General features: G+C 45.6%; 1 protein-coding gene across 1 annotated transcript in view; it reads left to right on the forward strand.

Annotated features, from left to right (window-relative positions):
* Nucleotides 1-26,335, forward strand: part of LOC137670366 (TOG array regulator of axonemal microtubules protein 2-like) — a 29,577-nt gene that overhangs the window by 1,738 nt on the left and 1,504 nt on the right. Inside the window, exons 3-17 of the mRNA XM_068413168.1 lie at nt 186-307; nt 1,187-1,359; nt 2,604-2,650; nt 4,493-4,683; nt 5,628-5,781; nt 6,718-6,882; nt 9,154-9,289; nt 10,947-11,052; nt 12,808-13,043; nt 14,234-14,392; nt 15,428-15,545; nt 16,485-16,588; nt 17,812-18,010; nt 19,202-19,418; nt 25,265-25,351. Coding sequence (XP_068269269.1) covers nt 186-307; nt 1,187-1,359; nt 2,604-2,650; nt 4,493-4,683; nt 5,628-5,781; nt 6,718-6,882; nt 9,154-9,289; nt 10,947-11,052; nt 12,808-13,043; nt 14,234-14,392; nt 15,428-15,545; nt 16,485-16,588; nt 17,812-18,010; nt 19,202-19,418; nt 25,265-25,351 — 2,214 coding nt within the window. The remainder of the gene's footprint in view (nt 1-185; nt 308-1,186; nt 1,360-2,603; nt 2,651-4,492; nt 4,684-5,627; nt 5,782-6,717; nt 6,883-9,153; nt 9,290-10,946; nt 11,053-12,807; nt 13,044-14,233; nt 14,393-15,427; nt 15,546-16,484; nt 16,589-17,811; nt 18,011-19,201; nt 19,419-25,264; nt 25,352-26,335) is intronic.

A 26,335-nucleotide genomic window follows, 5' to 3' on the forward strand; every position in this document is an offset into this window, starting at 1 on the left:
TCTCGCCTGGCTTGCTAGCTCAGTGCTGTTCAGAAGAATTAAACTGATGGTAGTTTTATGAAAAATAAAACCAAACTGATCTTCTGAATGATTACAAAAACCTTGAATGCATCACCCATGAGATGGGTTGATTGTAACGGTGTGAGGTCAACTAACTCACTTCTTCCCTTTTACCTGATCTACAGCTTCTTTTCAGTCCATATTAAGAACCGAGATGAAGAAGCAGCTGGGTTTAGGGGATGGGTATGGAGCTGGGAAACCTCCATACCCAAGGACCATCTCTCCCCTGGATGGCTGGGTCAGCAAGGTTAGTGTGCATCACCTCAGAGCTGTGTATGGAGGTGATCTCTCCCATCTTTCTCATCAAGCCTTCACCCAGGACCCCCAAGAGAGGGAGGTGAGCAGCGCTGCTACAGTTAGTAAAATACATCTGTCTGTGAACCATCTGTACATGGTGCTTACTGTTGTGGACACACCAGTGTCTTGGTGGCTTTTTATATCAGCTCTGTCTGGTTAGATGGAAAAAGATGTTTGCTGGGGCAGGCAGTCCTGCAAACTCAACTCTAGGTTATCTCAGCTTTTGGGTTGTACAGCCATGTCCTTGTGCACAGTTATCTCTAATAATATTTCTAGAGTTCAGTGCCTTCTGTGCAGCTTCATCCTCTCCCCTGGATCTGCCCAGGGCTAAGTGATGGGAACTGGCAATTCTGGCCATGGGGAAAGAAGTCCAGACCCCATCCACTCGATTGCCTTTGCAGGAGGGACAGAAGCTGCAGTTCTCTTGTTTTTGCCATGGTGAGCAGGAGAAGGCAGATGAATAACAGCTTTTGTAACCAGGATAACCACTAAAAGGCTAGAGTACTTTATTTCTGCCTTGCAGATACAGGGCCAAATGTATCTGTATTGGGTTTGCATGGCAAGGTTTTGGTAGTGGGAGGGCTATAGGCGTGCCTTCTTTGAGAAGCTGCTAGAAGCTTTCCCCATGTCCAATAGAGCCAATGCCAGATGGCTCCAAGACGGACCCTCCACTGGCCAAGGCCGAGCCCACCAGCGACGGTGGTAGTGCCCCTGTGTTTGACTCTTGTCTTTTCCTGCCGAGTCCTAGCTAAGAGCATGACTAAACTTCTTGTGGCATCAACGGGAAGGCTGGATGCTCGAGCTGAGCACTGTGTTCTACTGTTTCCAGGCTTCCCTGCTGCCCTTGCATTGCAGTGATAAGGATGGGAAGAAGTCACTGGGAGTGGCTTTGCTTCCCCCTATCCCCAGGTCAGCGAGACCATCGGATGGGGCTCCTGGCAGCTCTGCGGTGCCTCTCCAAAACTCTCAGCACCTGCTTTTCCAAGAGGCCCTGGAGATGAGGTAAGCCAAGGTGTCTGCTTCTCCAATATGCCATTCACCTCGCACTTCTCGTCTCATGAGCTTATTTTCCACAGTGAGCTCTCCAATATATTTATGCAAATTTCTGTGCTTTCACCATTTTGTGTATCTATGATGATCCAGCACAATGTCAAAACCAAATCATACACTCCAAGAGCAGGGGTGGTAGTGGGAGGGAGGAGGAGGCAGGACTTGAGAGGACCTTAAAAGCAGGTCCTCTGCTGGACTCTGACACTGATTCGCTCTGTAGTCTTTGTGGTGCCATTTGGGAACTGTATTGCATGGATCTGAATACAGCATCTGCTTTGGTTGTGATCTTTGCCAATATCTGTACCTGCAAGAATATTTTAGGGCAAATATTGGCTGTTGTAGAGCTGTCTACAAATTCAGATGCTGCTTCTGTAAATGCTAGTTGTAACTTCTCTGTGTCTGGGCCTTCACTGTGAAATGAGAGCCCAGTGAAATCCCTGTTTATAGATGTGTAATCGTGTAGATGTTTAGTGTTGACATATGGTTTTAAGGTCAGAGTGGGGCAGGTGCTAGAGAACAGTTATAGGGCTGTAAGTGCTGGAAAGATATTTGCATGGATACCCGTGGGGAAATCTAGCTGTCAGCCTTATCCTAGTTATAACAATAAATAAGGAGTCCTAGAAATACAGGTCCAATTTAAAAGCTTCAGCATGGCTTTTAAAGAGCAATCTGAATATCCTTACCTACCTGTTGATTTGGACAGACCCTTTTTCTTCTTGAAAGAGCAGGGAGGTGTAATATCATTCTCAGGAGACAGCAGTGGTATTACCATGTGTAACAAGATGCTGTCATTAGTTGCAGGCATGGCCAGGCAAAGTTGGGCTTCCGCAGCAGTATAAAGGTAGCTGCCCTCAATACAGACTTATGACTGGCTTAACCTCTCTTGCTGATTCAGAAAGGATGTGCATAACCTTGTGAGAGCCACTTAGCTCCAAAAGGAGAGGCAGCAGAATGGGATAGTTAAGGCCCAAATTGAAGAATAACTCCTGTGTTTCAGCTGGAGCTTGATGAGCTCTGTGTGACTGCAACAACTGAAAGTTTAATGCCAATTAATCAGCTTTGCATATTGTTGGCTTTCTGGGTTGCATTGCCTCCTTCATCAGAATGACCTTGCTAAGAAAGTTTGCCTCCTTTAATGCTACCTCCCCTTCTCTTTCTATCTCCTCATATATTCTTTTATCCTCAATTTTCTTAAGGCCAAGATCAGGCAGCAGAAGTGAAGAGAAGACCCTTAAATATCAAGGTAGGTACAGAGCATGGCCGCCCTAAAATGCACGTAGGAATCCTGACCCGTGGGTTGAAAACCGTCCTGTAACTTTTTGCAATTCCTTGATGGGCTCAGTTGGCTGTCCCAGAGCCCAGTCACTGGGAAATGTGCTCTGGTGATCCAGTGAAAATGACTCCAGCATGAGGTTATGAATGGCAGGAGCTGGAGGGGTAACTTGGGGCCCTGGAAATGCAGAGCAGGAATATAAAACGTTCCTCTGCCTCATGCTCATACCTTTTATCTCTCTTCATGCTCTCGAATGTCACAAAGATTAGAGAAAAGCAAGGCATTTTGCATGAAATGAGAAACGTTCCCACTCCTTCCTCCTACACTCGAAGGAGAAAATGTTCCCTTGGAGCAGTTTCTGAACCAAACCCTTGGAGATCTGAAGTAGATTAATCAACATTGCGTATTTTGGCACTGGGAGAAAGAGTGAAACCGTGTGCGATAGGAAGTCCTTGTGAATTTTCCATTTACAGAGAAAGACACTTACAAAAGGATGCGGCCAATGCAGGATCTGAGCTTTCTGTCCTCGTAAAGCACAAGCCTAAATTAAATGCTGCGTAATGAACGGATATTTCCTTTCTCCAACCTCAAACCACATATGCTAGGTTTATTATTACAAATCTCTTCCCCTATCAGTACTGCAAACTGAGGCTGAGGTAGGAAATGCCTGCTGGCTTCTCCCGCCTCCCTGCCTTGCATTATCACTAGCAGTAAGAGTTCTGCAAGACAAAATGCAGTGTCTGGGGCATCTGTGTCAGACAATACTTTCAAGTTGAAAACCTCAATGACACCGTTGCTGTCCCTTTGCCATCTGTGGGTTTGTAGCGATAGGAGAGATGAGAATTTAACAAATAATTTTGCTGATGCAGAAAAAGCGATAAGATCCACTGGTCCCTCAGCTCAGTGTTGTGCCAAATAATGGACGTGCCCCGCCAAATAATGGGCATGCCCCATAGGCATGATTCCTTTATTGCTGATATGCAGCTAGGATGCTGAGTGCAACTAGGGAGAAGTATTGCTGAGTAAGTAAGGTGACATTTTTGCTGGATACATTCTGGACTAGAAATGAGCTGTATCATTAAACCATCTTTCTCTCTCTCTCTTATTATTGACCTGACTATTCAGCAGGAAAAGAAATACAGATTTAAGGAAGTTGTTCCTTTTTTACTGCTTGGCTATCGCATAATTTTATCATCTGTGAAGCCATGTAAGGAATTATTGGTTCTCTTGAGTTTTAACGGCTCTGTTGGAGAGTGTTTCAGAATGAGCTGCACTGTGCTATTCCCATTAAGAAAATCAGCCTTTAGTGGGGCTGCCCAGAAAGTGCGCTGATCTGCTACAATTCAGAACGAAACCCCTCAGGGAAAATGAATTCTAGCTTCAAGAACACAATTCTGTCTTTGGCAACACTCTCACAATCCTAAGCTTTTCTTTAAATGCCCTCTAAAATATTCCAGCGAAGAGGAGGAGATATTGATTCTTACCTCTACAAAGGCTATTAAATACAGCTATTAAAACCCAGGAGTTATTTTAGTAACTGGGAAAAAGAGGATGTTTACTAAAAGCCAAATGGGTAGGAACAGAGAAGAACCTTTTTGGCAAGGGCAGTCTCTTCTCCTCTCTGTTAAACACAGCTGCTCACCAGAAGCCAAGGGCTGCGGCCTTCCTTTATCATGCAGTAGGTTTGAGTCTGATGGCCAAGAGAGCAATGTCATTTCTGCTGCCAGGGCAATATGGTAGTACCCCATCTGTCTGGAAAGGTTATTTGTTCCTTGCTGTTCTCATACACAATCTGTACCTGTGTCTTATCAGAGCTCCGGCCTCTGGAACCCATCTGGCCTGTTCTCCAGCATCGTGGTGTTGGTGGTGTGAAGTCTGCTGGACATTTGCGTGAACCTGTGCCCCCGTTAACAGGCCTCCCACTCAGCCAGGCCAAGGAGATGGATCATCTCCTGAACCCTCATCTTCTGAGTGACGATGATTTGGAGGACAGCAATGGAAGGGTAAGCGCTAAGGACAGGGGTGAGCAGGCTGCCTTTTCAGTGACCGTTCAGTGCTTAGCAAAATGTCACTGAAATTCATAATCTTCCTCTCTTGGGGAGCAGATTCTCTTGGGAGTACATTTGCCAGATACAGAGCAATTGCTTGAGTATTTTCACTGGTGCAGAAGTCACTGGTTGGGAGATGGTGCTAAGGTTATGCAAGAAGCGTTCTTTATGTACAAAGGCCAATTGAGAGCAGAGGTGAATGGTAGAGCAAGTTCCACATCAGTGAATGTGTGCAAAGTGCATGCTCGGAAGCACAGAAGCAAAGATTATAATGTTGAGTGTAAGCAAGGCTGCAAAATAAAATGGGAGAGCTTGCTTTTCCTTGGTTACCTTTCTTGCTGTATCTCACAGCCCTCTCATTCTCAATGTTTCTATTCGTTAAGAGCAATGTGTCTCAAACTTGTTTTCACATGACTCCTTTTTTGGACTCGTGTTCTCAGAGAGCAGCTGAGTCCTTCAGAAGCAAGGAAGTGAGAAGCAGCTGCAATTACTGGCTGTGAGTGTTAGGAAACAGCAAATTACCTCTCATTGCTGGTTATTGCAGATGGGTTTTACTCCTCTGCCCTCGCCTGCAGGAACTGAACTGCCTGTTCACTGCTCCTGTGAGCTCTTCATACATCTTGGAGCACTCCTATGACTCTCCTGGTTCAAGCAGGCCTTCCTGCTGTAGATTGAGAAGGAGTATCTTGGACCAGTAGAAGGTTATGGCAATGAAGTGTTACACATCACTGGGTGTCCTTGTATGCCAAGGTACGGAAAGGAGGAATTATTCTGAAATTATTGTGATGTGTATGGAGCTGCATTAAAGACTATGGCACTCTACCACTGTGTTCCTGATGTGGTGTAGTGTATTATTTGTGTATCTTTATGCTCCATGATGTATTTTCCATTGCAACTAGTTCCGTGTTACCTTGTCCAAGTCAGCTCAGAAGAAAATACAGCAGAAGCGAATGAGAGAGATGGAGCTTTTGCACAGAGAGAGGGAAAGAGAGAAAGAAAAGTCCTTGCAGCTCCCTACACAGAGTGTTGACCATGGGGATGCAGCTGAAGAAGGTAAGTGGTCGCTATAGCTGTGGGCCTTTATGTTCACTTGCTATTTGCATAGTGTTGCAAATGCCCATGAAATCGCACTGGAAGGCTGTTACACTTGCATCTGAGTGGAAGTTCGAATAGGATTGATTTCCAATTTCCAAAGGAAAATAGGTAGGAAGAGTCTTGCCCGTGGCCCACAGTGATCAGTCACAGAATATCACCTTCTCCCCTTCTTCTATGAAGTCTTCCAGACTGGATAATTCTATCTCAGAAACTACAACGGGGGTTCAGACTCCCTTATATAGAGCAGCCTTCATCAAAGGTGAAGGGATGAATCTAAAAGGATGCTTCTCAACCAGGGTGCAACCTGGAAGAAACAAAATTAAACTATTTCTAATTAAAGCCAAAAAGATCTTGCTCACATGATAGGAAAGATTATCCTGCTCACACCACTCCCTGCTGAGGAGCTCACGTTGCAAAGCTGTGCTGAAGCCCTGAGCCACTGCTTATGCTTTACCCGCACGAGCAAGCGGCGTTACTGACTTAGTTGCAGCTGACGGGCTCTGATTGTACTGCTGCGTGTGCTACCGTGAGCACAGCGACAGTGACCTTCAGAGTCAGCACTCAGCCCAAGGGCATCAGCCAAGGTTATCTGCTCTTTTTCTCGCTAGTATTTTGTGAAGTACTGGGCAGGATCCCCAGAAATAGAACTTCCCTATCCAGCTCTGAAACAGCAAAGCAAAAGAAAAGCAGTACTGAGTTTTCCTTGTTTCTTAGGAAAAGCATCACTGTATTCTGTTATCACTGTCCCACATTAATGTGCAACTGTTATGCTTCGAGTTGTTTGGGACAACAAAGGGATGTCACCCAGCTCCAGCAAGGTTTCTAGCCCTTTCCAAGCCCACAGCCACCCTGTCCAGCACTCTCTACTTAGAAGGTCCTTTTGGGTCTCTGCAGGCTTTGGCCCACCACCTGCCAATGGGACAGTTTGCACTTGCCCCAGCATGGGCAACGCACACAGAGAGAGCGCTGGCACTGCCTTGAGGAAGCGGGTCAACAGGCCCTCATTGCCCAGCATCCCCACCTTCAGCCAGGGTGGCAGCTTCCCATGCAACTCCTCAGGTGAGCGCGCTCCGCTGCAGCCCCTGCGCCAGCTCTTTCCTTGCACAGGGAGCACACACTGCCTTGTCCTCAACCACAGGCAGGATTTAGGGTCCAAAGCCTGTCCTGAGGATTGAGAGCAAACCTGCTTTGGATCCACGCCAGCTTGGTGATACCAGAGCAGTTGGTGCTTACAGATCCACTGGAAAGTTTAGCTGAATAAAGTAGTGGTAAAGCTTAAGCTCTAGCTGTTGCCCGTACTGACAGTCCAAACTAGAACACTGGTGCCGGGAGGCAGCCGTAACTGCTGAGCTTGGGTGCAGCCTGGCAGGCTGTGCTCACTGGGCACATATGTGCATCACCATGATCAATTAGCCACTCACCATCTTGGCCCTCTGCCTGTGCTGCTGTCAGGCTCTCCAGCCAGCTTTGTTACTATCGCAGCAAGGGTTGTCTCTGCATAGAAATAAGTGACTTGGTACAGTTTTCCTGTTGCACCTACAATCAATCAGGTTGGAAGAGACCTCTGGGATCATTGAGTCTAACCATTGCCCTGACACCACCATGTCAACTAGACCATGGCACTAAGTGCCATGTCCAGTCGTTTGTTAAACACATTCAGAGATGATGACTCCACCACCTCCCTGGGCAGCCCATTCCAATGTCTAATGACCCTTTCTGAGAAGAAATGCTTCCTAATGTCTAACCTGAATCTCCCCTGGCGAAGCTTGAGGCTATGTCCTCTTGTCCTATTGCTAGTTGCCTGGGAGAAGAGGCTGACTCCCGGTCCGCTACAACCTCTCTTCAGTTAGTTTTAGACTGCAGTAAATATACAGCAGATAGTGAATAGATAGTGATTCATGTCTCTCCTTTGGGGGTCACGTACCTCATGTAATGATCCTGGGTAGCGTGAGTTAAGGAAAAGGCAGCTAGGAATGATACTTTGAATGCTCTTTTCTAGTGATGCTACTCTGATTTTCAAAATTGACCAGAACTAGCCTGACATGGCTCTCCATTCATATTGAATACAGATGTGTATACGTACATACTTGTGAGGTGACATCACTGATGCCAGTGACAGTGATATCTGTGACACTTAAATTAGTCTCCATCTGAATATTTTTGATTTTACAGTTTCTCCATCCTCCATGCTTTGTAGAACACACAAGGTAGAGTAAAAACCCTACAGAGTCTGTAGCAGCTCATCTAGATTCTGTGCAATATTTATACTCAATACTTTTAGACAGCTCAGGTGTTTCATCTACACTTTAGAAAATGAGCTTTTGAGGGCAAGACATGAAGTTTTTGACCTATGGTGCTTTTGATGACAAATAGGTTTCATAAGAAACGCATTTGTCATCTGAATTTTCTTATATCTTGTTTATTTACCATCAAGAGAGTGTGTTTGCCAACAATTTGCATCTATATTTACCTATTTTTATTCTCAGTTCACATTTGGAAGGCTTTTTTGTCACAACTATCTAGACTAGAAATTGTGTTTTTCCACAAGAGAAAGCTTAGGCATTGCACAATTTGCAAGCAAGTACATTTGATGAGAAATAAATTTCACCTCAGCATCTTCGAAATACAGCCTGTGGGTACCTCTGAAATAGTAAATATTCATAATGCTTGGAAAATAGCAAAATCCATAAACTACTACTTTCCCAATAGTATGTTCAAAGGTATGTGCACTCAGCTGCCTGCTGCCTAGAATACTTGAAGTAAATGGAAGCAGAGGCACTGTCAGGTTTAGAGGGTCAGATATCACCGTTCCCTGGTGGTTGCTCCTTGGAGATTCGCCCGAGCCCAGCAGGACTTGGTTGTTCTTGCTCGGTGCTCACTGGGGACAGCTGAAGGTGTTACCTCAGAAAGTTACAGGGTGCCTCTGTCCCCAGGGCTCCAGGTAGCAGGGAGGTGATACAGGGAGGTATGTGCACATCTCAGGAGCTTACTCCTAGGGGAGCAAGTCCTGCTGGGCGGCACTGGCTCTCCGTGAGCATGAGCCCTGTGGCACTAGGGATCTTCAAGCTGGCTGTGGTTTCTATTTGGACTAGGGAGCTGGCTCTGTGTGCAGTTCTCAGGTTTACACAAGGAGCTGGTGCCCAGCTGGGGGTGACTGGGAGATGGGTGGGTTTTGGGGAAAGCAATGAGACCGAGAGAGGGAAGTCTCTGAACCAATGCCAGTTTGCACCCACATATAATCTTGGCTGGGAGACTGAGTTGCAGTCTGCTTGGTGACGGGGTGCCTTGCCCTGGGATATGCGATACTGGTGTCTGACCCTCTCCTTACAGTGAACTCACTGCTGGACATAGCTCTGGACTTCCTGGAGTGGGGACAGGATAGTGAGGATGCCTGGGAAGCCAGACCCTTCCCTCACCCACAGCAGGGACTGCTCAATGCACTCACATGGCTCAGCAGCGACGACTGGTAAGGAAGCCCCCTGTTCACTCTTTCTCCCTCTCAGTGCTAAGGTAAGCCTGAAACATTTTCTAGTGCCTCTGAGCCCACACAGCCCAGATGTCCAAAGGGAACTAGTGAACCCACTCCAAAGCAGTCACAGTATAAAGACGTGAGAGCAGCCTTTTATTTGCCTTTGTCCATAGCCCTGCTACAGCCGCAGCAGGTCCATGCTGTTTCCTAGCTTTGCCTTCTGCTCCATGTAGCGGCAAATGAAATGTTCTGGGAAGAGAGGAAGTCATGGAACATGATGATTTGCCAGCTGAGGCCAGAAGCAGGATGGAAGTGGTCTTGAGTTTAGAGATTTGGGGGCCTCGGGTCACTGACCCCCATGGGACTGAGTAAGGATTTGTCTCTGGTCCTGCTGTTGGCAGCAGCAGCAGAAGACAGGGCCTCCCTGTGACCTCCTGCACGCGAGTCCCAGGAGCACCTACAGGGAGTTCCTGTTTCTGAGAAATGGACTGAGACATGGTGCAGAGTTGCTCAGCCTGTCATTTCTCCTGAAGGGCTCGTGGCAGAAGACAAGGAAAAAGAAAAAAATCATTTAGGCACCTTGCACTTTTAGAATTAAACTTTTTCCCCCTCACTGCTTAATATGGACCAAAGATGTTTTGTTTATAATCACAGTGTATCCTGAAATTAGACACGGACAGGAGGAGACTCTATGACTTTCAGGCTATTCAGATATTGGTTGTCTTTCTGATTTCTGGGTCAGCATACACGCACGAGGGCTCTGTTCACACTGGGATAACCATGAAAAATCTTCCATGATGCATCTCCTTGTGTGGTCGCTTTGTTTTGCTCCTCTCCTCTTTCTCTTCCCTGTTCCTGTTTGGTGTCCTGTGAGGTGCAGAGAGCTGCTGCAGCTGTTGGGGGTCTGGGTTACACTCAGAGACCCCAGTGGGGATGGGTCCCCAGTCCTGCCCTGCAGCCCTGGGGAACCAGTGACTGCATCGTGTGCCTTCACGTAGCTCAGGCCCTTCACAAAGAGGCGGGTTTTTACTCCTTTTAAATAACATGTCGCTGTTGTGGGTGTCAGTTCAAGTAGGGATTTTCTGGAAAATCCAGCATTTTGGCTGTTCTTGCCCAGGTGTGCAATCCTTAAGGACACCCTGCCTTTTCTTTTTTTCGGAGGGGTGGGCTGAGCACAAGGAGGGATGACTAGATTGCAGGGTGCAAACTCAGCTATGGAGTGGCAGTGCAGGCTTTCACTCCTGAACGGCCCTCTGGGATGGCAAAGAGGGAAAATGCCCCAGTAACAGCTGGACGGGACTGTATCTCAGGGACAGGGTACAGGGAGGGTACAAGAAACACAAACATGGCACAGTGTCCCAGCTTCTAGGAAGCAGCGACATAGGGACTTGGTGTGCCAGGGATTTCAGAAAGGCTGTCTTCTTTAAGAGCCACAAATTAACCCATCCACTCTGAAACCATCTATTTGCCTTTTGGATTAATGTACGCTTTTGACTGCCACAGCATCCTGTGGAGACGAGTTCCATGATAATTAATTAAGTGGTATATGGGAAGCAGCTCCCTTTGTTTGTTTGAGCTGACACCCTGGTAATTTCAGAGCTGCCTCGTTATTGGGTGGTGAGAAAAATCAATCTTATTGGTAATTGCCTTTCAGGGAGCAGAAGGTGAAGGGACTCTTCAGCATCAGGCACCTGGCTATCTGCCACTCAGAAGTCCTTCTTTGTAGACTTCATGATGTTTCCTTGGCAGTTATCAAAGAGGTAAGAACATTGTGGTTAACTCTGTCCCACGTGCCTTGTACATGGGCTTAGAGTAGATATGTGCTTGTTCGTTTATGTGTGTGCTCAGAGTCTGCCTTCGTTACTATTTTTAGTCCTCATTTTTCTAATACCTATGTCACCTATCTCTATGATCTGCTGTGTCACCTATCTATATGATCTGTCCATACATATGGCTGTATTTGCTGGCATGCAGAGCATCTGTCTCTCTCCTCTTTGAGCTAGGTGACATTTTAATGCAAGATACAAATGCAGAAACTGAGACACTAATCAGGTGAATTGCCACAGCCCAAATCTCCACCCAAGCTGTAATTAAGCACTGCAGCTTTCGCCTCCCAGCTTCCTCCCACTTCCTCCTCCTCCTCAGCATCCTGGGGGATTGACTGCAGGTGTTTGTTTTGCAGTGTTTCCTGATGATGTCTTCTCCTTCTTCCTTTCTGCATGCTTTATGGTATTGTGCCCTTTCCGTTGATGTGTTGCCTCCACGCACCGCTGGAGTTTTGCACTGCAGCCACTGAGTGCTTGGCATGGCCTGGCTGTGGGGTTTGCAGGGCAGTCGCACACAGCTTCACTATCTCATCTCTCAGTTAACAGAGAGGTCTCAGCCTAAGCTCCTCAATAACATCTGTGGCTGTATTTCCAACTTGGCACCTGTCTGTGGCTTGAACCAACTGCCTTGTACTCCTACTACATGATTGCCAAATATACTAAATTCTCCTTTGCTTGCAGATGACAGTAAGGCTTAGCTCATTTCCATGAAAATCAGTCCTTCTAGCCAATATTTAATGACGCTGGAGGCTTAATTGCCCCTTGTGTTGTTGGACTCTTCAAACCTTTCTGTTTAGATATGCAGGACTGAGATTCTCCCGCTCTGAGATCAGGGTTAGGAGAAGCAGCCCTTTCAGCTTAGCTCATCTGATTTTTGTATCACTTTTATACTCCTGAGGAAGGAGTATACTTTTATACCTCTCTCTATTCTACACACTCATGTGCAGAGACATTTTTATTAACAGGCACAACTAAGTCTGGCAGAAAGAAGCACTGATCTCTCCTTCAAAGTATCTTTCAAATGAAGCACATGACTCTCAGATGCTTCTTCCTTACCCTTGTGGCAGAGCCTTTTGGAAGCAGGGGTCACTCCAGAGCAGCCCTGAATGCTGTAAAACCCCCCTGGTCGCAGCTGTAATTGCATGTCATCTCCAGGATCCTTGAGTGCCTTAAGTCCAACAGCTGGGGTTCTCCTGAGCAGACAGAGCAGCAGATGGACTCAAGTCCCTGCTGCGAATTAGTCTGTAGACTTGAGCCCGTATTTTCTGTTGCCTGGTTGAGTGCTCAAGCTGCCAGTGCTGCATTTCTGGACAGGAGGAAAGTGCTACTTTTCCTCTGTCTGGTCTCTATCTTTAAAAACAGCCCTTGCTTTAATCTTTTTTTTTTTCAATAAAGGGACTAAAATCAAAGCAGTGCATATTATGGACTAAGTAGCACACTTTGTTCTAGGTGGAACAATATTTTTTAGGCCTGTAGTCTCATTAAAAATGTATTGTATAAATGGGCCTGAGGCCAGAGAAGAAGTAGGTATCAGAGTGTGTTTCTGTGCTGGTGGCCTTCTGTTCTTGCCGTGCTCTTGTGTTCCACCAGGACACAGTGAGAAGTCATGTTGTTCCCTGGGACTTCTGTCTAGGGGAACTGATGTTCTTTACAGGGTGGTTCTTATGTTTCCCCTCATGTCTTCCCCAGGTGAACAACCTCCGCTCAAAGGTGTCTCGCTTTGCAATCAACACTCTTGGAGAGCTCTTCAGGACCATGAAGAAGCACATGGACCACAGGGTGGATGAGGTTGCTGGCGTCTTGCTCCAGAAGATGGGGGACTCGAGCGAGTTTATTCAGAAAGCAGCCAATCGATCCCTGGAGATCATGGTGCAGAACGTGACTCCTGCACGAGCAATGACTGCTCTCATGGCTAGTGGAGTCCAGTATGTCATTCTTCTCTTAGTGATATCCTTCACCTTAAATTGTGTGGGCAGGGAGAAGGGATGGGAGGCAGAAGGGGAATGATGGGAGGGAAGGGTCCTTTCTCCTCCGTCTTCTGGGAACTCGGTGATTAGATTCTCTGATCAACCTCGGTCCCTTCCTCTTGTGTCACCTCCTTCTGCCCTACTGCAGCCTATTTGTTCTCACAGTCTGTCAACGCTGCCCAGACGTGGTGAATAATGGGGAAGAAAAAAATCCTGTAAAGGGCGGTGTTACAGGCTTGTGGCTTTGTGGGAAGAGGAACAATGGCAGTTCCAGCAGCCAGCGCCCTTTGATATTTTGCAGTTCTAACCACAGAGGCGCTGGGAAAAATCATGCATCATCATTATGCCATTAACTTGAGAAATAAGGAGGCTAATTGCTGGGGCACAGAGCATGTAGGGGAGAAGCCACTGGGCGCAGCAAAGCCTGCTCAGCAGGCGCAGTTCCTGCCGAGAGGAGTCTGTCTGACTGCCCTGTCCTTAGAATTCCTCTTTCTATTCAAATTGATGCTGCATGTTAGCCTTGAGATGGTGAGCCACTTTACAAGTGCCTTCACAGGCCGACTGCCATGGGATAGCTGAAGAAAAAGCTGCCTTAAAGTCTTGGTGCTGTGCCTGATAGTGTCCTCTAGAAAGGACAACCTGGCTAAAACAACTGCTATCCTTTCCTCAGCTTTTGAAAAGGCTAAAGCATTCAAATGTACCTCTGGCTTCATAGATGGGTATTGTGCAGCTTCATGCCCCACAGTGTTTTTCCCCAATTTGTTATTTTCAGGGATCTGCAGATTTGGAGATAAATGAGTGGAATAAGCCCCAATCCTGCTGCAGTTCTGTCTGTGTAGTGGGAGCCCTCTGACAAGTCAGCATGAATTGTTTTTCATTTCTCTCTTTCTCAGAGTCAGTTTCAGGAAAGAAATTGAGTATCAAACAGTCCAGGGAGATTAAATTCCTCCCTCTTCCTTACAGGTAGCACCTCTGTACAATACCAATTTTGTGTTTATCTGAGGACAGAATCCTCTACGGGTGGCTAAAATCACAGCAAGAACACATGCCTTCTTCCCCCAGCAATGACAGGGACCATGCTGTAACCGAGGCCTCTGCTTCTGGCCCTCCTTTTCCCTCTGCCCCAGCGTTTGTTCTCTTGTTTCCAGGCACCGCAACGTCCTGGTGCGGAAATGTGCGGCCGAACACCTACTGACCGTGATGGAGAAAATCGGAGCCAAGAAGCTCCTGTCGGGCAGGCATAGCAGTACCGAACTGCTGGTGCGCACGGTGGTGAAGCTTGCTCAGGACTGTCATCAGGACACGAGGTGATGATCTTCATTTCACCTCCTAAAATTTTAAAACTGTTTGATGTCTGGCCATAAATCATAAAACCACAGAAGAGTGGAAGGTAGAGTAAATATTAAGAAAGTTACTTCACAGTGTGGATAATGTTGTCTGGGGAAATGACTGTACTGGGTAACATGAGGTTTTCCAGCAAGAAGGACCATTGCCGAATTCCTGTGACTTGAATGATTCTTTATTCAGATCAACAGAGCTCAGATAGTCAGTCAGACAATTTTGTTTGGTCTTATGTGCGCAATGCGAAGCTGAAGCGTTGGCCAGTGTTCATCACTGAATGATCCCAAACATTTACTTCTGGTAAGGCTAAGGCTGTCCTAGAAAAATTTCAGCTGTCTTCAACCAATGTATTCAGTCTTTCTGAATTTTCAGTCTTTCCTTCTGCAGATGTAGTTGCCTATGGCAGTCACAAATTTTTCTTTCCAGTCATTGTATAATGTTGTTGTCTGTGGCTGAACCTGTTGTTGTCTGTGGACCTCCAGATTTCCTCTTGAAGATAGCTGTAGTTTCATAGTAGCAAAACTAAACCAAACAACCAAAAAAACCTTACTTTGATTATTAATTTAGATTCCTATTAATAGATGGCAAGAACACATGAGCAACTAGCTGCCCATACGCATACGTGTAGTGTAGAATAATAAATAGTAAGCATGAGGTGGTTTGTCCTAGCTTCTCCGCCAGTTAAAGTCAGGTAAATTATTGTGCAATGGCAGCAAGCCACTGCAAATAAGCCATGACAGCAAAGCAGGAAATGGGCTTTGCTCGTCCCAGAAGCATACCCACAATTTCAGAGTGAAATTGTGTTCTCCTCTTGCCCCTTGTGTTCAGCTGCCAGCCTTGCGTAGTGGCAGTAAGTGGAGGTAAATATCTCTCTGCTGAATAGGTAATACCTTCTCATGAAGGTAGTACACAGGACAAATTTAAAATATCAGATTAACACTTTTCCTTTGTTTATTCACAAGGGAGAAAAGACAGTCATTGATTTCTCTTTCCTGTCTTAGGTGTTATGGACGGAAGATGCTGAATACATTGATGAGTGATAAAAAATTTGATAGGTATTTGAAACAGTCTGTCCCCTCACATGACTTGGAAGATGTAATGGCAACAATTAAGCAGAAAGTAAGTGTTTGGCAGGAGAAATGTCTCCTTTATGCAGGTACTGAGATTGCTAATATGAGATTAAACATATCTAATCTTTATCTCATTCCTCCTCCGCTGAATCATTTTGCTCCTGGGAATGGACTGTTGATCCTTAGCCTGTTTATGTGCAGACAGTGAAGGAACTAGTATGACTAGAAATAAAGTGGGTGTATTTTGAATATCAGCCACAAACAGGAAAGGGAAGTAGGAGAAAATGGTTTTACCTTCAAGCATAAAAAATCCAACACCACCCCCACCCCTGCTAATAAAGCAAGGAAGTGAGAATGGTGCTTCTGAAGGTAATGGGGTCTTTGCAACAGGTGAAGGAAGTAGTAGTGCCAAGAAAATTTCCAAATATACAAAAGATGCACAAGGCAATCATAATTAGTGCATATATTGTCTGTATTCTGGGAACACTGCCCTGCTGTCATGCACTGTGGAGCTGGAAGAAGCTTTGTGAATTCAGCATCCAGTGGAAAATCATCCCTATGTTTTTTTCATTCCTCGCCATTTACATTCTAGGAAGGAATGTGCCGTTGTGCAGGAATAGGAGAGTGAGTGTGAACCAAATCAACTCCCAACACAATGGGTCAACCTCCAGAGAGTCCAAAAGTTTCCCGCTCTTCCCTTTAAGAAGGCTTGTTCCCTACCAGTTCACATTATTCCCATTTGTGATGCAGACTAATGAATTCGGGATTTTATATTGCTGCCCATTATGGTAGCACCTGTCACCTGCCTTGGGTTATTGAAAACTAATAGTAGACATCACTGAATCTCTGGCCTGTCTCCCTCTCTAAGATATGAAATGTTTTCCTAAGCTTTTCTTGGTAGCAGAGATCCTGGTTATAACTTGTGTTTAAACAAGTAGTTTCCTATTTTTTCTTCTATAGATTCATGCTCTTTTATACGTATATATAGGGGTTAGAAGACCATAAACGTGAACCTCCATCTGCCAAGGACCCCAGGAAGTCCAGGAACGACGACTTGATGATGGTCCTGGACAACTTGCCTTCTGATGGAAGGTACTGAGCACTTCTGTTCTATCTGACAAAGCACGTGACAAGCTTTACCTGTCTCTTCCTCAGTAAAATCTTTCTGGTGGATATGAGCTGCAGCAGAGATTGTTTTCTTGACCCACAAATCTTCTATGATAAAAAATGTCTACTTCTGCAGTAGGCTGAACACAACTTCTCTGGAAGGTTTTCCACAAAAATTGAGAGAGAGGAAGAGACAACCACTGGTTGCAGCTCAGAAGATCCCGTGCAGTGGTGAGGACAGTGTTGCAGAGGCTGTGCAAGGGTTGTGTCTCTGCAGTTTGACTTGGGACAAGTAATTTCAATCGGGATATTCTTATCTGAGTGGAGTCTTTTTTATATGGGTGGTTTGATGAGAAGTCCCAGTCTAGAACCAAGATGCCACTCCTCAAAATAGCACTTTCCATGCATGGGGTTTGGCCTGGCTGAATCATTCCTTTCTGGCCCTCAAACAGTATGAGCAAGACAATTCTTGAGCAGTTCTGGTCGACACATGTCTCAGCATGGTCTTTTTCTGTAGCCATCTGTGTTGTTCAGACCCATCGCCACGTGCTCAGCAGTGGCAGGAAGGTGACCACACGCCTCACTTGCATAGTTAGGATCTCCCCATGCTCATGGCAGAGAGAGGTTGACCCAAGAGAATTGTTCCCATTGGGTTTGTTAAGCTGTGGATCCAGTCCCTAGGGAAGCAATAAGATGAGCATAGTAGTGGGATGGTTGGCTTCTGTTTTTATCTCTGTTACTGATCCTCTGGATCCTTTCAGATACGCCCCTTAATCTCTCTGGGTAGGATTCATCTGTTCAGATGCATCTGAGCCTTGTATCCAGATTCCCATACCTGTTGGAGAGACACTTCTCCAGAGTAATTAATTTCCTTATAATACACACACCTCCATTAAGAAGAGGCATTTAAACTTTGAAGTAGTGCCTATTTTCCCCACAAATGGATGCTAGATCAGTACCTGGGAAGACATCTGAAGATAAACGAGATGAATCTCATCCTCAGTGCCTTGGTTTTCCTGAGAAGCGCTAGCAATAATGTTACTTGCAGACTGTCTCCTGTAATGATTGTTAGGAGATCAAAGTTGCTTTTCAGATCAGGGCCTAGCTGAAATCACATCATTAGGAAGTCTCCTCGAGATGTTTTCCTCACAATTAACTGAAGATATTATCTCCAAAAGGTTTTACCTTGGTTTATTTTCCACTTTCAGGTCTGGCTCTGACGTACTCGCCTTACCCCATCGGAGAGTCCGTCACACGCCACTTCGCACTGTGGAAGAGACTGAACAGCTCAAGAAGCTTTACCAGCTCCTGACAGCCAAGGAGTTTCAGACACGAATGGAGGGAGTGGTGCTACTCCTAGATCAATGCAAAAGCAGCCCCCAGCTCGTTTCCACTAACATTGTCCAGGTATGTAGGGCCTCTCTATTGCTCCTTTCCCCTTAGTTCCCTTCCCAAGCCTGTACCAGTAAAGTTAACTCAGTGTGTCTTGGCACTACGTACTAGTCCTTCGGGAAGGCTGGTCACTTCTTACCCCAAATAATTTAATTCAGCTCCAGGCTTCAGGACAACTAATTTCAGTCCAGATGTATTTCTCTGGCAGGTGCCTATTAGTGCTGTTCATGAGATGATGACAGAATTCTCTGTTGCTGTAGTTTCTGCTGTCTCCTGCTACCACTGAGGTTGAAATGAAGGCAATCCAGCCACTGAAAGCTTGGCAATTATTCCCTAGAAGAAAAATGGGTTGGGATGAGGGAGAGAAGTATCAGGCTGGGTTGATATAAAAAAACATATGTTTTTTAAAGGATGGTCCTGTAAACTTTATCTTGTCTTGCGCAGACACGACTCTGCTGATTCACTTCTGTCCTCATCCCTTTCCTGCTTGGGAAAGACTGTTCTCACCCTTCCTGGGGGTCCTCTTTACTCTTTGGAAAGAGGAGGAAAATGGCTAGAGATAGATCTTCTCTTCCTTCTCCTCCCAGCAGCTGCTTTTTTCCCCTTTTCCAGAAAATGATACCTGATAATGTGGCTGTCAAGGGACTGAACCTGCTCTAATGAGAACTGCACAGCACGTTAAACTTCAGAAGTGGACCTGTTGGCTAGACAAATGGTCTGGATCCTGGAGAGTTCATCAGAGCCCTGCATTCCTCCAGATGCAGGTTCTGAGATGGATAAAACAAAATTTGGATCTTGTCCAGCCACAGTTTTGGCAAAATCAAAACTACCCTCAGTACTTGAGACAACATTATGGAAAAATGGGCATCGTAAAAACCTGTTTTCATACCTCTATACCAAAGATACTATTTTGCATTATTAAATGGGATTAATTTAATGATTTATAGGTAAAGGGAAACACCATATGATCTACCCTGCCCCTACTCAAACCTCTCAATAAAATACGAAAATCTTTTCAACCAGCATGAAGCTGTGCAACCACTACAGTGAGTAGCCCACAGGAAAAGAGTGAAATTGTGCTAGCAAGCGCTGACCTGACGGAAAGCATAACCTTCATCTTTTACAGTGCTGGGTACTTCTTTCTACATCCCTTCTTGAAACAAAGACATTTTAATCCATCTTTCATGTCGTTTGTTTTCTTAACAGATATTTGATGTCTTTGTCCTGAGACTTCAGGATTGCAACAAGAAAGTGAACCAGCAGGCGCTGGAGGCGCTGGCTTTGATGACACCCTTGCTCAAAGTCACCTTACACCCAGTGGTGGTCTCTCTGGTAGAAGCAGTCACTGAGAACCTGAACTCAAAGCACTTGGGGATTTATGCTGCAGCTGTGAAGGTGCTGGAAGCATCCATTGCTCACCTAGGTAAGGCTGAGCTCTGACATTGACTCTCCTCAGCTGCGGCTCCTCCATCTTGGAGCCAAGTGAACACCTAGTCTGTTGTTAGCTGTTGTTGTCTGTGGAAATATCCAGCTGCTACAAGATGTTTCTGAAGTCCTGCCTGCATTCTTTCTGTCCCAATCTGCTGTATCATATTGTGATGTGCAGCTGAATGGATGCTGCTTATCACCTGGATCATATGCCTGACTATTAACTCAGTAGAGAAGACATTCTAGGGATTATTTGAAGTTCCTGCCAGAAGAGCATGAGGGAAGTGACTAGGATCTATCGTGACTGTTTTTCCCCCTTCCTCCTGGGAAACTGCATGTGTTTTGTTTTTATTGAATTGGGTTTGGAAGATGTGCATTCTGTTACGTTTACATTCACCGAAACAAGATGAAAGGAATGTGCTTTTTACTTGAAACACATGGTGGGAAGGGCAGTGGAGGCTACTTGCTCTTGCTGGGCTTCGTTCCACACTCTGTTGGTGGTGGCTCTGCCAAGCAGATGCTTCGGGCCCTTGCTGACCCCAGTATGAAAAGCTTTGAACTCAGTTACTCCTTTTGCTGTTTCAGATAGTAGTTTAGCCATGTAAAGCCCCAATGAAAACGTCCTTTTGAATTGAAAGACTGAGACTTGGAATTTAATAAGATACTGTGTTATGAAAGATCGTATTGGAGATCAGAGGAAGGATGAAATGCTTGTTCCGTCGTCAGCCTGGAGGTTATATGGGGTTAGAAGTGCCTTGGCTCCCTTCTTCCAGAAGGGGAAGGAGCCCATTATCGTCCCCTTTTCTGGATGCTTGAGCATGGGGCCGCAAGTATGCCTGTTCATGTAAAATATGTACCTGCAGGAGGGAGAGGGTGAGGTCCTGATCTGCCCTGCGTCTTGAACCATATGGCCCACTGCAGATTGTGCAGCATGTCTTCTGCTGCCTACCAGGGTTGTGCTGAAGCTCTCAGGGATGCTCAGGCTCGTTTCAGCTGGGAGCACCTGCCCTGCAGAGTGCACCTCCAGCCCATCCCTTATCGCTGTCCAAAAGCTACGTGTTTGCATGCTATGGCCTGGCAAATACAGTAGCATGTTCCTTCACGGGTAATACTACAGAAGTCTACGTTGGTGTCTTTACAGTTCATCAAAACAGCTTTTACCAGCTACTTTTTGGTCAGCGTCTTTGGAATTATTCCCCTGTGATCTACTCTAGAAACTGATTGTATGCATGTGGGTAGTATGTATGTATTAAAAGCATATGGAGATACTGTTCTGATGTGAGCTCCCTGCTTCCCCTCACCTGCCACAGGTTTCAATTTGTCTTAATTTGGATGCAGTAGCCTAAAAATAAGGGAGTCAGAAAAGCAGAAATAAAAGGATTATACTAGGATTTTTTTTTCTCTCACCTCAGTTTTATGGTTGCTATTAATGGTTCACAACAATGAGTACAATGATAGACAACTGGGTGGCTGTCTAAGTGAAAAAGGGGCTGGTAGGGTTGGTTGCGGCCAGAGGACACAGTTGAAAACTAGACCCTGGTCTGTAGCAAGTGTTGTTCTCTGTGACTCTTAGGTTATTCTTATGCACTTTATTTTAGGCAGCTGGATCTCCTGGAGGATCCAGCTGCAAGGATCTAGTGGAGAGGTGTTGATGTTGCTTGCTTTTCTTTTTGCACGCATTTCCATCAGGAATGGAGACTAAGGCTGCTTTGTGTAACTTGCTGGAGGTGTTTATGTCTGCCCACTGAAACCTCAGTGAAGTGTTTAAAGTTTTGTGAGCTGAATCCAGGCCTGAATTTCCCTCTTGATCTAGTGTAGATTCAGAAGCACACTGGCAATACTTGTGTTACCACTGTGACCAGAAGTTCCTAGTCCCTGGTGCTCTTCATCTGCTGTTTACTCCAGCTCTGACTTCTGTTGAGACGTGAGATGAGAGCTGGTGTGTGCGTACTTATGCGTGCAAGGAGTTTGGTTTTTGAAAGATGGATGTCGTCAATAAAAGTGTTCACCAGGAGTTTTTTTTTACACTGATCAAAATCTACTACAGAAAAGCAGCTTCCACATAAAGTGTTTGGGTTCTATGGTTGATGCTAGGTTTGCAGATCACTCGTGTCATTTATGCTCTCTATCAAAGGACCCGTATTCCTGCCAACTGTAACTGGTGAGCTGGGTAACCAGAACCTGTGGTGGTGGAGTCCCTACACACCAGTTACCAGACAGGCTTGAATGTGTACCAGTGTTTCCCCAAAGTCCCAGGAGCCTTTGGCTCTGTGCTGATCACCTGCTTTGCTACAGAAGGAGCTGAATAAATCCTGGAGTACAATTTTGCTAGAATTCAGGGACAAAGGGATTTTTGGAGGTTGTTTGGGCCCAATTTGACTTCCCAAATGATTTTCTTTGCTTTTGGAGTGGAGGGACACTGGCCCATCAGAGCTTCTGCAGAAGATTTCTGGAAGACTCTACATAATGGGCATTAGCTGGTCCTGTCTGTTTTCCCCCTTTCTTCTTTGTATTTGTTTTTTTAAAGAGAATTTATGATTTGCCAAGTTCATTTCTTCAGAACAAAGAGGTATAAATCCAGCTGTAAATGATGGCTTGTTCCAAACGTTGTTCTGCATGGGGCAAGACTGCTATAGCCAATAACTACATAGCCAAGGTCTGCTGTAAATTCCCTTGCCACGCAGATTTATGGCAGCTGTGAAAATGCAGCACTGGGTGAATATGCCTGAAAAATGTAGTGTTGAAGAGGCAGGTCTTAAAGGGGTGTCCTGGTTTGGCTCAAACCAGGCCAAATAGCCTTAGAGAACCCAAGGTCACTGCTTACGAGTAAAGAGCCGAAGGGGGTTGTACCTGCAGGGAGGAGTGGACGGGGCAGGTGACCCAGGATTGACCAGCAAGGTATTCCATCCCATACATGTCATTCTCACTTTCCTGTTTATCACTAACCCACTGCCTCCTGGAGGTGGGGCCCAGGAGGGAGGGGCCCTCCTGTCTCCCACTGATTGGTACCAGCTTTGCCAAATCTCCAGTTAAAAGCCTGCAGGTGTGATGGCAGTGGGGCTTTTGCATTTTGCCCTCTGCCCGTGCTGGGTGGAGCTACTGCATTTTCCCCTCTGCCCATGCTGGGGGAGCAACTCTGCCCGAGGAGGATTTCCAAGCTCTCAATCTTGGCTTTGTATATATTTGTATATATTTGGTTATTTCTATTATTATTGTTATTATATTCTTTTTCATTACTATAGTTTATTAAAACTGTTTTAACTTTCCAACCCATAAGTCTCTCTCCCTTTTCCCTTTCCCTTTCCCTTAGTGGGGGGGGAGAGGGTTAATAGAGAGCATCTGCCACCTGGTTAATAGCTAGCCCAGCTTTAAACCGTGACAAGGGGAATTAGCAACTTTCTCCACATCAGCTGCTTTGTGAACTCGGTGAATTTGCTGCCTTTCTGTGTCCTGGGTATAGGGTTGTTCCTGACCATGAGTAGGGAGAAGAGTGTGATACCTGTACTGCTCATGGCCCTTACCAATTGTCTGTGGTGCCTGGGTGAAGGTTGGGGAAAGTTGCATAATCCTGCTAACAGAGGATGCGGCAAACAGATCCCTTCAGGGTTTTGGATGGAGCTTTCTGTTGTTCCCCTCTCACCAGTTCTGGGAGATGACTGTAAATTTTCCTTGCTGGCATATGTCAGAACAGGAGCGAGGCACAACTGCCTCTCATCACACTGACTTTACCCAGAGACAGGTTCAAGCAAACAGGGTGGGATATATTTTTTTGGTTCTGCTCATTTTTCTGGACATTTGCAAAAATCCAAACAGGCAACTGAATCACAAATATTTCAAAATTCAAGACCTAGGGCTTTAGTGGGGGAAGGAAGGCTCTACTGGAAAAATGCATGAGCGAAACCTTTCCGCATGCTTTAAAATTGTCTGCCTTTACAATTTAAAATGAAGTGGCAAATGACAAAAACCCCTCAGAAATCTAAAGGACTGTGCAGCGCTCCTAGCTTAGGGTAAGTGAGCGCAACATCTTGCCCTATTGCTCCGCTGAGTTTCATAGCTAAGAGCCCAGCTATTGCTTCGAGACACTGTTGACCTGCCTCTGATTCTGAGTTTTAGATGAGACTTCCTCATCTGTCATCTTTAATGATCCATGCAAAAATGCAAGCTGGTTTTAAAATTGCTTGATCACTCGATGTTAGAACAAAAAATCCCCCCCAAAAAAACCAAAAACCCCCCATCCCAAAGACCAAAATTCTACCTACAAACAAACTAATTTGCTTCCAAATAATGCCTGGATCATTTATTTACCTTAACCCTGACACTGGCTTGGATGTCCCCAGCTGAAGGTCACACACATTCATTAGCTGTGACCTGGGACCCTAATCCCACTCGAGGGAGCCACCTTGGAGATGGGGGTGAATCAGCAAATCAAGCCTGACTGCAGTGGAACCGGGACATAGATCTTGCTCTCCTCTGACATCTGTCCTACCCTGTCCTCTGTCATGAAAGAGATGCCTTTCAGATGGCCACTGCCTGACACCAGGGCATGGAGTCAAGCCAGCAGCCCAAGTAGCTCCCAGAGGAACCAGCCCTCTGCAAGTGAGGATGGGAAATTTCCCCTGTAGGTGTTAACGTAGCAAAGAGGGGAACGCAGTGAAAATGAGAGCGCGGAGAAGCAGATTCTTCTTTTGCTCATATTAACGATATTAACGATTAATTAACATTTTGTGCTCCTTCAAGATCTGCAGATCTCAGGGCTTTTTTTCAAAGCAGAAGCTGTAAGGTAACTCTCTGGGGAGGAACAGCAAGTGTGAAACAGTGTCTGCCAATACTGCAAGAGTGTGAGGCAAAAAGTGAAGTGTCTGTTTGACAAGGTGAATGAGAAGAGTGTAATTACCAAAGCAGAAGCTTAATTAGCGTAGCAGGATCAGTTCTTTACTGCACGCTTGCAAGAGCATCATTAGGGACTTCCTCATGCAAAAAGGAGCACTTAATAGCACAGTGCTACTTAAAACTACTTTGGGATTTGGCTTTGTAATCATTCACAAAGCAGCAGGTTGCCTGCTTTATCGGTGCCGCTCCTGGTGACACCGCGAGGTATCGTAGCGCATCCCATGCGCATTCTGCCTGCAAGAAAAGCTTTGCTTGGCTGATCAAAGCGGTCAGACTGGAGGCTTGCAGACCAATCCAGGCAACAGTTTATAAATTAAAATAAGACCCCAAAGCAACAACAGGCAGCACAGGAAAAACTAAACTATACGTGACAGTCAAGTATTGGGAAATGAGTTTGTTTTCCAGTCTCTCTGCCAAGATCTGATTTCAGAGATGTTACAAGAGCCCCCAAGAGCGGATGATGTTGGTAATGAGCAGTAATTCTCTCTTGTAAGAGTAACTTGGGGTCTTGTCCGTAGATCCCAACAGGAAACTTAAAGATTTAACATGAGCTTGTCCTTAAAGTGTGAGTGGATGCGTGGACTTTTGAGCCTTCTCACCCTTTGCCTTAGAGGAGGGAGGAGGTCACTTCCGCAAAGCTCCGGGACATGAAACCTTTTCACTTCTCACATGTGATTTAAATTTTGAGGGCCCTGATGCAAAATGTTTAACAGGGCTCCTTGTACAGCAGTCACCTTTGGATTCACAAATGTGAAATGAGAGCTTTTCTTTTTGAATTTAAAATCCTTCCAGGTAAGCTGGAAGGAAAGAAGAAGAAAAGGACTCAGAAACTGTCAGGAATTTACTTTATTTGACCAAATGCAGCTACCTCTGCCCTTTCCCCTCCCCTACTTTCTTTGTTTTTCCTTATAACCACAGAAGAGCAAGCAGAAATAAATGTTTCTCTTTCAGATAACACCTTGCTGCTCCAAGTTCTTGCCCAGCGAGTGTGTTTCCTCAGCGGCCAAGCTCTGCTGGATGTCACAGAATATATCTCAGGTACCACCTGCTTCAGCTAATCTCCACTTCTAAGTCACAAAGTCTTCAGAGGGAATATTTAGAGGGAATGCCTCTCAATAGATGGTAGCTCATCAAATACCAGAAGGTCCTGAGCTTGTCCCTCCTGCAAAATGCCCAAACTAGGTGTATTTGGCAGGGGTTTGCCTGGCTGCTGCGGGGGCGTGCAGCATGTGAGATGAGGACAGCGCTGGGCTGCAGCACTGGGCTCTCACTGGGGCATCTCAGGACCTGCCTCCAGGAAGGAGAGGGGCTAAAAATACCCTGGCTGGCTCCTCTCTTTGAAGGACAGCACAGTGAAGGTCATGGAGGTCTGTAAGAGGTGCCTTTTCTACAGCGAACGACCATCCTTTAGAAAAAATGTGGCAACTGGTATTTCTGAGGGTCACTTTGTTTTGTCATCACAGGATTCTTGTTTTCCTCTTGGAAACTTTTGAGGCTGAATCCTGCAGAGCCTGAGGGTCATAGCGTAGGGGAAAACTCAACACACGTATTACAGGCAAGGATTTTGTGCAAGGCAGGATTGGGGGCAGATGGGCAGAAGCGGGCAGTTCAGCCCAACACACCGAGGCTCCCTGCCTGTATTGCAGATACGACATCGGGCTCTGAGCATTTCACGATTTCTGTATCAGGGTGTCCGACACACTAAAAATGCAGCTGATAATGGATTTATAATAGTAACTTGCTATGTCAGCAATAGCCAAGGAATGGAAAAAATTAAAATCTCTATATATCTGTGATATATACTAGAGAAGACTATTTATAGCCTTCCTCTAATTAGGGCTAAATCCACTGCTAATTATGCCAGCATCTTTTAATCCAAGGTTTAATACACTTTGCTTCTTCATTATGCATCTCAAAAAGGCATGTTTAGCCATAACGAATGTAAAAGGGCCTTTAAAGTTAATTTGAATAAAGTAAATGTCCATAAACATAGAATGTAATTTTACAGTAATTTTTATCTCT

Source organism: Nyctibius grandis, chromosome 1 (assembly GCF_013368605.1).
Source record: "Nyctibius grandis isolate bNycGra1 chromosome 1, bNycGra1.pri, whole genome shotgun sequence".
In the NCBI taxonomy this organism is placed as follows: Eukaryota; Metazoa; Chordata; class Aves; order Nyctibiiformes; family Nyctibiidae; genus Nyctibius; species Nyctibius grandis.